Here is a 14,318-nt window from a genome sequence, read left to right on the forward strand (position 1 = left end):
CAACCTTCATAATGACACCCCATCTCAAATACCACAACCACAATTCCGCCACTGCAATTTTGACGAGGATTCCACTATTAATAGTAACAAGGATGATGCCTCCATTGGTCTAGGAGGTACTTGCTCCCCCTCCATTGCCAATTTATATGTTTCTCACAATAAATTCTTCAATTTATAAGAGATTGTTCAGCAACCAAGTTCTTCTTCTAGAAACCATGACTCGAAGGAGCATTAGCAGGTAAGAATCATGGACTTTGAGATAGGTCAACCAAGGTCGTTTTCCCTTGGTAGGTCCAATCGGACAGTACAATAGATGAGAGTATCGTTGAGAATTCATGGCAGAAGCTATTAATAGCCTGTCTTTGAGAATGAAGGATTACAGAAAAGGGGGATGTGGGTTGGAGTATTTTGTGGAGATTATATTACTTCTAGTGTTGGGATCTACATTGAAGTCGGAGAATGGGATTGTGGTGGTGCAGATTTATTTGTGCTGCTTCTCTCTTGCTTTATGGCTTCTACAACTCTCTCTCTCTCTCTCTCTCTCTCTCTCTCTCTCTCCTTGTTCTATTCTTTAATTTTTCTAGTCTAAACATTATTCTCAAGGGATTTTCTTTGTTTTTTAGTCCATTTTATATTTTATTTATGATAAATTATTTAATATTGTTACTGCATATTTCCTTACTTTTACATTACTTTTTTAAAGAAATTATGTTCTTTTGGTGATTTTCAATTTAAAAAAAAAAATTTATATATATTTTTAGAGAAAAAATATTTTGATCTTCCCAATGAATAGTATAGTATATTATGGGTATTCCAATCCAAACATGAGGTACAATAATAATTAAAACAAGTCCAATCAAATTAAATCTAATCCAATAATCCTTTGCCACACCACCAAACATATCCTTATCTCCTTGAGAATTGGCTAGAGAGAGAGAGAGAGAGAAAGGTGGAGAGAACCTACCTCCTTGTTTAGATGATGATACCCATAATGATGTTATAATTAAAATTTTTGTACTTTTAGTAAAAATTAAGAGGGAAGATAAAATTGAAAAGGATTTTTACGAATAGGAGTTGATGCTTTTAATTACTCATCAACAGCCTACCCCATTCAATTTTTATTTTATTTTTTTGGGTCAAAAAATTAAGAAAATACTAAGAATAAAAAAATAAATACAAAATTAAAATTTTAGCAATGTTTAGTTGTATTTTCAAAATTAAAATAAATTAAAAATCCGATTAAGTGCCTATTAATCCTTGAATCATCTGATAATTATTACACTATCACAAGCACTAAGCAGTTCAACATATGATGACTAAGCACTAATATATCAAATATTAGAAATAAATATAAAACCCTAAATTTATTAAAAGTATAATTAAAATAATAAAAATTGCGAAAAGAACCAAATTTTAAAACACAACAAAAGACCCTCACCTCTCTTGAAGTTTAACCATACTTGAACTTTCAAAAATCCCACGGACCGCTTTTAAGATTTCAAAAATCTCACAAAACTTCTCTTAACATTTGATTTTTAACACTCATACTCCTCAAGAAATTTGTCTTTTCATTAAATGTAAGAAGAGATCTTGTCTTTTTAACAAATCTTTGGGAGGTCGTATCAAGGAAGGTCATTGGAATTTTTAATACCTAGAAAAAATTAAAAAAAAAAAATGCTGTTAACCAAATATCAAAAGAGGTTAATATCTTTTACCCTTTACAACATTATAATAAAAGAAAAAACTTTATAATTCTTTGAATTCACTTTTTAGCATTCCAAAAATAATCTTATTGTACATGATAACATTAAAATATCCTGTTTTTTTCTTTTTATAATTTTTTAGATATTTTTATTTTAGTTTCACAATGCAACATTTTTTATTTAATTTACTTCATTTTAAAAACTTTAAACTTGATAAAATTTCAATCCAAAAATCTAGTGTTCTTTAAAAATTAGAATACCTTAACAAGAAGGGTGCCACGAGTGAATAAAAACAGGTCTATTAATAAAAATCCACCAATGGTCTTGCGTGATCTCTTGATTCTTTTCTCAAGTCACCGAGTAGCTGACAGCCAGCTTGTATCACTAGAATCTTTTCACAACTCAACACCAAGTGAAGATCTGTAGGATATGAATTCTTATGATTATTTGTTGCGACATCCCTCCAAGCGACTCTTTGCACTTGCACTACTATGGTGATCAAGGTCATTAGATTGGTTCAATGCTTGGGTACTGTGTTGAATAAGCAAGAATTTCCACATCCCAAATGTGGGCAAGTTTAAAGAAACCAGTTTAGGAAGAGTTAGATTAGCAACTTAAAAATTGCGACACTTCTTGACAAAAGCATGAAGAAATTTGACACAAATACTAAAGAAATATTAACATAATCTTCCTTTTTGTATTGGAGGGAAGCTAGAAAATATGAGAATTAAAATTTGATATATTTATAAGAGTTGGATAGAAATCATTGTAGACAAATACTTGAAACGGTGCTATAAATGTCAAAAAGAATATGAACTAGAATCATGAAAATATGGTCTTTGCAACATACATAAATCTTACAAGTGCTTATACTCCTTCAATGAGGTTAGGGAAAACCCCAAAAGATAATTTTGATAAAACAAATATTAAGGACTCGGTATGAATAGGAGCATATTTGAATAGCCACACTAGAATAAACAACAAATGGTATAAATGGATGCATGAAGAACATGCCTCACGAGGCAAGGCATGAGCCTGGGTTTGAGTCTTTTGAGAATTTGTTTTCAATATAAGTAAATTATCTATATTTAAAATAAAATAAAAATTAAGAAAATCACAAACATAATGTAAAAAAGAAAAACTAGATGCACTTTACAAAATACTGGTTGGTCATTCAAAAATTGCTAACTTGAATACAAGACATAAATCATGACAAGTACCATTACAAAGTTCAAACGATTTTCATGATGAAAGATACAATTCAGTTATTTTGAAAAAATTGAGCTTCAAGAATTTTAAAAATAAACTCATATTATGACATTCCTTTTATACAAACATCTAGTTAAAATTTTCTAACCAAATCTAACTTAGAATCACACACCCATGCATAAGCCTCAACTAAAAAGGCACAACAGGAGTGCTTTTTTGTTTAAAAAAAAAAAGTGTAAGCCTCAACATGTAATGCATTAACCTTTTTAGAATTTGGCATTTTAAATAGAGTCTAAATGCATTTTAGGCATGTCTTACTTGAGGCAAGCCTAGATTGAGCCTTTTAAAAAACTAGTATTATATATAAGAAAAGGGTAACAAAGATTAATATAAGAGAATTAAGTGGCCAAACCTAAAAGAAAAAATATAATAAAAATTTAAGCAAAAAACTGATAAAAGATGGTGACTAGAGAATAGAAGATAATGTACACACCACTCTTTAGAGGATGAATAGTTCAATAAAAAAAGATAACAAATAAGGTTTTAGGTGAATCTAGAGGTCAATGTTTGCCTAATATAGAGAGTTGGTGTTGAAAAAATGGGAAAAGATTGGGCCGGATAACGTTCAATTTGGAAATGCCTAACTAAAACAAAATTATTTGGTGACTAATTTATTAACACAATTTGAATGGAGAAAAAGTATTTACCCATATACAAAAATAAAAGAGATTCAAATTAAACCTTTAAGACATGACGAAACTTTGGAAAAAGGATAGTCAAACAAATACTAGAATAGAAACAATGGTTTTTAAAATTTTAGTTTAGTTCTATGCCTAGGAAATCAACTATAAAAGTTATACATCAATCAAAAAGATTTATGGAAAAGAAGGAACTTGCACTTGATTTGTAGACCTAGAAAAAACCCATGGCATGATGCCTAGGGAAGTTGGGGGAAGAAGGAAGGATGTAGTAGATATATTGATATCTTTAGAAATATGCACGATAAAATAATGTATAGTTTTAGGGGTTATAGATGTAAAGTTAAAAAAAATTTCCAATGACAATAGGTGCACATCAAGAGACAGCTTTGAATCCTTATCTCGCTGATGAACTTCCTAAGAATATTCAAAATAAGTTTTCATAGTGTTTGCTGTTATATATATATATATATATAGCTTAGAGTGGAGTAGAATTTAAGTTATAATTATGGATAAAAACTTTGGAATTGGAAGGCTTTAAGACAAGTCGAATGAAGACAATATATCAAATGTAATTCTAGTCGTGGCAAGAAACTAATATCACTAACAAATTTCAACACCCTAGATATATTCTGTAAAAAAACGAAGGAGAAATCAAAGAATAATTAACAGAGTTAAAGCAGATTGATAAAAAAGTTAAGTGCCTTGAGCAGTAGCGTGATTGTAGAATAAAATTAGTTAAAATTAAAAGAAAAAACTCTAAGATGACCAAAGGACCAAGTATGTTATATGGAACAGAATGTTGAGCAACTGAAAAACAGCATATCAAAAAAATAATAGTCAAAATAAGAATACTAAAATTGGCAATTCTAGAAGATAGATTAATGAATGGATGTATTTATAATAAATTGGGCATAGCACACAAGATGAGGGAAGGACAACTGAGATGGTTTGAGTACCTGAAACATCGACCATATAATGCATATGAGGAAGCATGAACAAGTTAATGCTAATGACAGCAAGAGTAAAGGTAGACTCGAATAACTTGGATGAGATTGGAGAAATTTATCCACCCTTCATTTGTATAAAGATATGTCCACATTTGAGCAAATTGGTGGAAAAAGATTCACATGACAAATACCACAATAGTGGAACCTACGATCTGGTTATTATTGCTGTAAACACCAAACAAAAATTCACCTTGTTTCTCCGTTGCACTTCAACAAAAAAGAGTTGAAAATACCAAACTTACCCTCTTCCCAAATGGCTAGCTTGTTCTTTGCTTCAATACCTCTAAACCTATCCAGAAGAGTTCTGCTGATCTCTTGGAGAGGCTAGCCCAATTCACGTGAACATAAATATACAGAGGCTCCAATTACATTTTCTAAATCAGAGGCAGTTCTTCAGATGGAGCAAGATTTAAGCCAAAAATTCCAGGGGGAGAAAAAAAACACATAGGAGCAGTCATAGTTTAATGCATACTCTGCTTCCTACAACAAGGTTAATAAAACCTTTCAAGATATTGCAACTGATTGTCTTAATCATGGCTTACAGAAGCCAAATATCATGCTTCTTTAAAAATTTTAGGAATTAACAAACACTGCCATACATAGAAAGGAAATGGATTATGTAAAGGGAAAACAAACTGTTCATATGTCCCACTGAAAGTGACAACATGTAATGTAAACCAACCTAGGGGTTTCAACCCAACAGCTCAACAATACAAAGTGTTCTAGTGGCCATACTTCTGAAACTCCCATTCACTATTATCTGTAAAAACAAAAAACAAAAAAAAACCGCAAACAAGACAAGAAAGTTCAGCAGAAGGAAAGAAATTGAAACACACTTTCCGAGGGAAGCAGGCACAAACATACCCAGTGGACACACTTGACGGGTCTTGAGCCATCGGCTGATGCAGTGGAAGTGGAATGCATGGTTGCAAACCCCTGCAGAATGAAAAGAAGCCACTTTCTTTCAATTTCAACCAAAATGGAAAAGCAAGTCTGGCAAGCAAAACTGCAATGACAATTGCACAATAAAATGTTGCAACATTGAAAAATAAAAAAAATAAAAAAAACTAAGCAATGATGACAAGATGAAGACACCGGCCCAAGCTTTTTCTGTACACCAGAAGATCATCAAAATACCAACCCATTGCCAGCCCTTGTGCATGCAACATATCTTAAAAGTATCCAGAGAGCAAAAATCAAGCATGGTTTATCTAATCAATTGTAATCAACATTATCATAAGCAGCACTGATTTACTTATCACAGATTTGCATCTATCCAAGTAAATTTCATACTTTAAAATTTTTCAAATTTTAGAAATTCTTATAGGGGAAAAAATAACTGGTTAGATTTTGCTACATTAATGTAAAAAATGAACTACAAAAATTATAAGCAATATTTAAAATATAGATGATTCGTGCGAGTAACAAAAATTTAAAATCAACCTTCTGAAAAACTACAAAAATAGTAAAGGAGATCTGGGCACAAAGAAATTTTTATGCAAGCCTTGAACAATTACAATCATCAAATCACAGGATAAGTACTTGTGAGCTCAGCTGCTCAATTACCAACACTCAGGAGTTTTGTCCAATCAATATAACTGACTAATTTTCTACGAAATGGGGCCCTGCAGTAGACAAAACTATTTGATTATTCATAGTCCGCAACATTCTTCAAAGTACATTTACCTGCACTTTCTGTTACTAATCATAAAGCAATCTGTTCATCATCTTCCAACCAGACTAAGAATATCACTGCATCAGTATTTCAACAATTTTAATAGTCCAAACCCCAAAATAAAAACTTTATCATTCCTTGAGGAGGTAGAATCTCTCCAAAATTCAAAATTTGAAACCACAATCATTATCTGGTGTAATGCACACAAGGCAAAGGTCTACAGTGCCAACAACTTCTGTATACTAAAAAGGCAAGGATCAAATGACCACTTTATGTAAAAGGTCTTCACACTAAGTGTCATCAAACCTTCCCATCCCAAATTGTACAATGACAGTCAGTGTCTCAGTGAATTACAATCCCAAAATTTACACAATACAAATTCAATAATATGAATTAAAAATATTATATAACTTGATCAATAACTACTACACCTTATTATCCTAAAAATTGTAAATAAGTACATAGGGTTTAGGTATCCAAGTCAGCTCATTTTTCTGGAAAAAATAAACCCAGAAGAACCTTGGTTAAAATACCAAGTAAGAGATTTTCTTTTTTTGCAAGAATTCTAGTCCAATAGCCATCACAGCCTTTGGTCTGTAATAGATTTATTTATCTTGCTTCACCCTAGTGTTCTTTTACCAGGTTTCTAGGAGTTTCTTTGGTCGATTTGCAGATAGAAAGGTTTTGCTTCACTGTTAGGGAATGTGGACACTTCAGAAGAGTAAGTGTCGGTATCCAACATGTGTCAGACACATAAATGACCCCTGACATGGCCGAATACATGTTCTGCACATGGTGGAAATTATTTTTAAAATTTTTATTTTCTAGACAAGGATGGATATGCCCGGACACACCCGGACATGTTAGGGATACATATGGGAGCGTTCTAAGACAAAAATGCTGCATTTAGGGCCACTTTATACCCCCCCCCCCCAAAAAAAAAAAAAAAAAACCCTGAGGCAAATAGAATAAAAGATCAGCAAGTATAGGAGCTTCGTCAAATGACTGGAAACCGATCTACCTTAAACCTCCCTCCTATCCTCCAGTCGCCAAACGTATCAACCTTCATTGACATTCAATCAAAATCTTGGTTTCTTCGAAGGTCGAAGCCTCTTCTCTTCCAAATGGTAAAACTGTAAAACACTTGAATTCTCCCTCTTCCTTCCTCCCTATTTCCCATCTGCTTAAACAGATTTCTACTTAGCTTGCATTAGAAACTTGACTGAGGCTAAGCTAAGAATTATTGTTTAAATTGTTAAAGGTTCTCTTCCTTCTTATAGACCAATTGCTTGTGTGGTGTTTGAAGTACAAAATTGATATACATGTTTCAGTGTTTCAAAAGTCAAAAGTTAAAAGAGGGGGGGGGGGTGCGCTGCTAGTTTTATTTCGTAGGTAGATGCAGGACAGCATGAACATGGTTCTGCTACTCTGCCTACTTTGGTGTTTATATTGATAAATAATGATGTTGATCATAATATGATATCAGTTACAAATTTACAAAGTAGTTTGTTTTCACTTTTCATTTTTTTAATTGCTTATTGATAGTAATAGTATTAGTGTGTGTTCTATGACAGTAATGACTTCCAAGAGTTCTTCATCTTCGATTTCTTTCACTAGTAAATTTGCAACTATTGCATTGGATGATAATGCCCTTCTTTGGGCTAATGTTACTAAATTAAGGAATTGAGCAAGGAATATTAAACTCTAATTTTCAGCGCAACTAATGCCAACAATCTTACAAGGACTCATATTCTAGAGTAGAAGCTCATTTATTGAAAATTTCAGGGGGAGAATAAAGGCATGTCCTAAGGTGTCCATGGAGAATCTTTCTAAAATGCAAAGATTGGAAAGTGAAGAAGAAAATAAGAAGAAGCCTAAGCGTTGTTGCCTTCTCCAACTTTGCCACCACTTCTTGGCAATCTAATACCTCATATTCATCTTTGTTCAAGAGGAACAAGGTGGCTAGAAAATCTCCATTGGAGAGGTGAGGGACCATTGAAATGCTTGACTGCAAGGATGGTTTGTTTAGGTGGTCTTACCTTTCCACCTCGCTAGAAATTTGTATTAGGTGGAAGCATTTACTTGTGCCTCCAGCAATCCCACTGTTGGTTTTGTACCTCCAGGGTATATTTATTTGAGAACAACTCTTTTACAAAAAAAAAAAAGAAGAAAGAGAGAAGGCACAGATTGAGAGAAACTTGCAATCAATTAAGGAGATTGGGAAAGAAAAAGGGGTGCCTGGGTGGGCATTGTGTCTATTGATGGATTAATCCACAAAAAGGGCCATTGATTAATTTTATGGATATATTAGCAGGAAATCCAATTTTATTGAAGGCTATTGATGGAACTAAAGAATACAAGGAGTCAAGGACAAACATTACATTGCCCAATTAATGTTGGATGTTGTTAGAGATGTTTGGACCAGAAATGTAGTTTGGATTATTACGGAAAATGAACATGTGATGAAGATTACGAAATCAATTGTGCAGTCTAATTATCCACATTTTTTTGGACACCATGTGTGCTGCACACATTTAATCTCGCGCTAAAGAATAATTGTGCAACAAAAAATACAAAGAAAAATGAAAATTGCTTATCAGGAGTATAGTTGGACCACTGATGTAGCAGAGAATGCTTCATTCATACTCACTTTACTCACAAATCACTCCATGAGATTAGATATTTTTAGTGGTATGTGCCACTCAAATTGCTTGCTATAGCTAATACCAAGTTGGCTTTGATAGTAGTCATGCTTAAAAAGATGAAACTGTGATGCAGGGGTAGAGCATCAAGGATCTACAGTCATAGGAGTGATAAGAAGAAATTGAAGCGAGGAAGGAAAGGGGAGGTGAGAAGAGATACAAGAGGGAACTCACGTTCACTTCTCAAATTCAAATCCAACAATAACTGCTTAAAACATGGGTTTCACACACTATTTGTAAGAAAGTCTCTACACATGAAATTACATATAAATCCCTAAAACTACATTACATTACAAACCCCTAGACTTCACAAATACAGCAAAAAGGCTCCAACATACATATACCTAACACAAGTAAACTAAACACACATCATTAAATAACTAACTAAGCACATTTTGGATTTAGGACCCAATAAACCATTGACCCTATTCTTCGACATAGGCCTCCAAATTGGGTCGAAATGATCCGTTCAAATACCCGCTTCTCATCCTACATCAAGCTAAAAAAGAGAAGCCTCCAAACCATGACCGTGATGAGTGGGCTTCTTGTAAAGAAGATGATATTGAGAAGCTATGCATGTGACGAAAATCATTTTAAATGATGTTTGGTGGAGAAAAGTTGAATACATTTTGTCCTTCACCAATCCTATCTATGATATGTTTCAAGCAAATGATACTAATAAAGCTATTTTTCACTGCGCATATGAAATGTGGGGCACCATGATATAGGTAAGGAATGCAAAATATCAGCATGAAGGCTTGGTTGCAAGGGGATTCATCATCTTTTTTTATGAATTGGTGTATAACATATTAGCTTGATGGGAAAAAAAAAAAAAAAATTGTACTCAACTTCATTGCTTGGCTCACTCTTTGAATCTGAGGTAATCTAATTTTCCTTCAATAATCTTTCAAGTTTCAAGTTCCATAAACTATATGCTCTCTCTAACTATTGTTATAGATTTTATAGCCAACAATGGCTTACCAAGGTACAAATCATGTTGCTCTACATGTAGACAGTGAAATTTCTGAGAAACCTTTTTATTTTTTAGCACAAGAATAGAAGAAAACAAATATGGAGTTTGCTATATTTTCTGGCTTCATGAATCTGTATGGTGGCCTTGAATCTAAACAACATAGATACACTTTGAAATCAAACCATTCGTGGCATGTCTATGGTGCATCAGCACACATGCTTCAATGGTTAAGCCTTCAAGCTTCTAGGACAACCTTTGCTCATCCTCTTGTTGTGAGAGGAATTGGAGTACTTATTCATTTATCCGCTCACTAAAGAAGAACAAGATGGTGACAAAACATGCTAAAGATTAGGTCAATGTGCATGCTAATCTTTAGCTTTGATTAAAAAATACTAAAGAATACAAGAAAGAAGCAAACAAGTTGTGGGACACTAAAGTAGATACCTGAGATGAGCCATTTGGAGGTGTTTGATATTGCAAGTCTTTCCCTTGATGAACCAGATATGGAGGTCATGCTTTTCAAAAAATGGTGATGGTGAAAATGATTATACATGGTTGATGGATGTCTTATGACTCTCTTTGTGTTAATTAGATTTGTAATTGGATAAATATTTTTGTATTTTTCTTCGAAGCCTTAGACCATTTTTTGATTGTTGATGAATAATAAATGTTTCTGGAGTTCCCTAATATGAGCTGTTAATGATTATGCAATTCACAATTGAGCATGAATGATGCTTATTACCCTCAATCTTTTTCATTTAATAGGGAAAACATGCCTAAGTATATCCTTTTTTCATATAAAATAACTAATGTATCCCAATCATGTCATATCCATGTTTTTACAAAATTGCCGTATCAAATCCATATCCCATATCCATATCAGTGCTTACTAGCTTCACTAATATTTTCTGCTCATAATTTTTTCCTTTGTTTTTGGTGGACATCTTGTCGACTTTGAATCTATTTATTCCATCTTAGTAGTTACAAGAACCTATTATCCTAAAAAAAAATCAACAGAAAAGAAGTAGGCTTGACAGCACGACTGTTAGCACATTACATGAAATGATGAACCAAGAGCATGAGCCAGCAACGAGAAAATAAATAATTTTGTTAAAAAACCTAATTGCTTTGGGGGAAAGCGGGAATATTTAAATAGAAAATAACTAAGTAAACTGAAGAAGAGATGGAAAAGGCATACCCCAAGCAACAGTGCATTCCTCGCTCGTGGCGCTAGCTTGGTTAGCCTGGCATTCAATGCCTATTCAACATACAGGAACAGAATAAAAAACAAAATCAAAATCACAACATCAACTAACCAGAACATCGAAAATAAAGTGAACCGAACCAAGCGACGAGAAGAAGATCAAGCAAAAAACAACGGTAATAAAACGCAAACTCACAGAGATCCATGATATGGTTCCGGCAAATTGCACAGTTATCCACGACAATATCTACAGAAATCAAACAGCACATCAAATTAACCCGGTCGAAAGAACTTGTGCAAGAAAAAAAAAAAAGAAATAAACGGAACTTAGAATTAGGGTTTGTCGAGGGAGTACCCCAAGCCCACAGAGAAACTGCGTTCCACTTTTTGATCTCGAAACGCTTGGGCTTCTTCGCGGACGATGATGAAGCGGCCGATGAGGAAGAAGGACCGGCGATGGTAGATGCCTCGCCGGCCGGAACCATCGTCACGTCGGTGTCCAAGGATGCCATAGCTGAGAGATCAAAAGCTAGGGCACGAACTGTTGGCTACGCGCTTCTGCGTGCTCTGTTTGGGTTGAGGGAGTCATGCAGACTCGGGCAGGTCAACAGAGCCTGGTGGACATATTGTTGAAATAAATATAAAATTCCATAAAACGTACGCACATAGTGTTGACATAATGCAAAATGCGTGAAAATCCTTTAAAATGCAAATCCTAAATTCTCAGATTTTTAAAATTTTAAAAATTCTAAACTAATTTTTCACCTATTGCAATTTTATATTTTTTTTGAAATTCCATCGGTCAATTATAATTAAGTTATGTTTTTAAAAATTAAGAATAATTTTAAAATTATTATTTTCTTTTTTCTATATATTCCCATAGAAATTCTCTCATAGATTTGTTTCCTAAATTTTTAGATTTTTTGAATTTCATAAATTCAAAATTAATATTCATCCATTGCAAATTGATCTTCTTTAATTTTATTTGTCCGATATAATTTAGTTATGTTTTTACTAACTTAATCATAATTAAAAAATTCTTATTTCCTTAGTTGTACATGAATGGTGAGGTGGTTGTGGTTTAGTTAGAGAATTAAGTGTCTTTAATTTCAATACTTAATCACCAAAACTAGATGACAATAATGCGTAAAAGATGATTAACTGTGTTGCTTGATAATTCATAACGCGTTCTTGCCCAAATTTGTAGGTTTAGCTTAGACTTAGACTTGCTCCTTCTTCTTTTTTTTAATTATGTCCCCAAATTGGCCCATTTTAATCTTTAACTTGGCTTATGATGGGAATTAAAGATGTTTAACAAACAACGAGTAATGGCTGAAATCCTCCTTAACAATTGGAGGAGATAACGTCTTGTATATATTAAATAATTACACTTGTGTGTTCCTATAAAATAGGAAAGAATCAAAATACAAATATTTAAAATATATTTACATATACCTACAGTTATAGTAATCGGATATTGTGGAACTATTGACTTTTGTGTAATTCCAAGGGGGGGTGAATTGGATAATTAAAAATTTCGAGATCTAATGATCCACAATCAGTATGTTTACAACCTCGGGTCTGTCTCAAACTCGTATTTTTAGCAGATAAATAAATTAGTAATTAATGTGCACAAATATTTAGTTTAGATATTTTCAATCAATTACAAATATGTATTCAAAGACAAATTCAACAGATATTATATATCAAGAAGTAAATACCAGAAAGTAAATCAAGCAAAATACGAGATAACACTCGATATATTATCAGGGTTCGACAATAGTGCCTACGTCCTCACCTCAGGCTAACAAGCAAGAGGGTTTCCACTAAAACCTTTGCTCACTCGCGGGTGGAGTGGCACTAATTACAAAGCATCTCTTTATTGGGCGAGGTAAACCCCCAGGTCAAATTAACAAAGCTGGCCCCGACCTTTCCAACCGATCCTTACGGATTAGATCAACATCCCCTCAAGTCACGTCTGGAATACAACAGATAATCAAATGATTTTTGTGTACAATATCAATGCTTCTCCAATACGCAAGTATGTACCAATACGCACAATCAATCCACTCACAGATAATAGTAATTTATACTTAAGTGAGATAGGGTCAAGTTATGTGTCAACTCTCAACCAATGTGTATATATATTGTATATACGTGAGAGTAATGCTTTTGATTAGAGATAATATATTCAACAAGTAAATAAATCAAAATACTTTAAACTTTTAAGCAAATATCTCAACAAATATATTTCCAATGTTAAGCACAACCAAGATTAGGGTTTCAAGCTTGCAAATAATATTTTATCAAATAGCACAAGCAAGCCTTTGAATCTAGCAATAAGAATGCCGAGACTCGGAAGCTAAATATGAGTTCCTCCCAGATAGTATTTATCAATAAAATAGAACGAGAAAAACTTTAGCTTACTCTCTAAAAATCAATTTCAGAGAGTTGTAAGCTTCAAACAAATATAGGAAATGAGCACAATAACGAAATCACACTCCCTTACAAGTTGCAATTAGTTTGCAACCAAAGGAGTACAACAAATGATTCTCCTTAAAAAGGATTTTTCAAATTAAAGTGAAAGGAGAATAAGAAATCTGTTTTGAAGATTGGAATAATATGAGCAAAATGAGTATAAAGAGTTTAGATGATTTTTTGTTAATGATATTTGATAATCATGAGCTAATTAAGACAAATGAGGGAGTATATATAGACATCCATAAAAAATTAACCTTTGGGGACATGAAGGTCCTTTTGGAAAAAAGGTTAATGATGTTTAATTAAAATTAACCTCATTTATCGAAGGTAAAAAAATTTCAACCCTAGAGTTTTGGTCGCCCAATGCCTAGGGTTGGTTGCCCAAACACTCACATAAATTCACAGCCACTTTTTAGGTTCGGTTGACCATGGGTATACTCGGTTGGCTGAGGTTAGGTGATTTTCCAAAGTTTCGTGGTTTTGATCACCCGGTGAGTGGCTCGATTTGCCGAGTCTTGAACTTAGACAACTGAGTTCAATTTGAAATGCCAATTTGGTCAGCTAAGGAAGGTGAAAGGGGTCACATCCAAGGTTCGGATGATCGTGGACAGTATGCTCAAAATATGGTCGGTCAGCTGGGCCAAGTCAGCCCATTGACTTTTA

At 33.4% G+C, this 14,318-nt stretch overlaps 1 protein-coding gene across 2 annotated transcripts; it reads right to left on the reverse strand.

Annotated features, from left to right (window-relative positions):
• Positions 1-5,111: 5,111 nt before the first annotated feature.
• LOC131157457 (RING-box protein 1a) lies at positions 5,112-11,857 on the reverse strand. Of its 2 annotated transcripts, XM_058111634.1 has the most exons (5): positions 11,530-11,857; positions 11,371-11,421; positions 11,169-11,228; positions 5,485-5,556; positions 5,112-5,380 (listed from the first exon to the last, which is right to left on the reverse strand). In XM_058111634.1, the coding sequence occupies exons 1-5, from the start codon at positions 11,684-11,686 to the stop codon at positions 5,343-5,345; spliced, it is 378 nt and encodes a 125-aa protein (XP_057967617.1). In that variant the 5' UTR covers positions 11,687-11,857; the 3' UTR covers positions 5,112-5,342. The 2 variants fall into 2 exon arrangements, with proteins under 2 accessions (XP_057967617.1, XP_057967616.1); XM_058111633.1 differs by having other exon boundaries at positions 5,112-5,556; positions 11,530-11,821.
• Between the last annotated feature and the right edge of the window lie 2,461 nt (positions 11,858-14,318).

This window comes from Malania oleifera, chromosome 6 (assembly GCF_029873635.1).
Source record: "Malania oleifera isolate guangnan ecotype guangnan chromosome 6, ASM2987363v1, whole genome shotgun sequence".
Lineage (NCBI taxonomy): Eukaryota > Viridiplantae > Streptophyta > Magnoliopsida > Santalales > Ximeniaceae > Malania > Malania oleifera.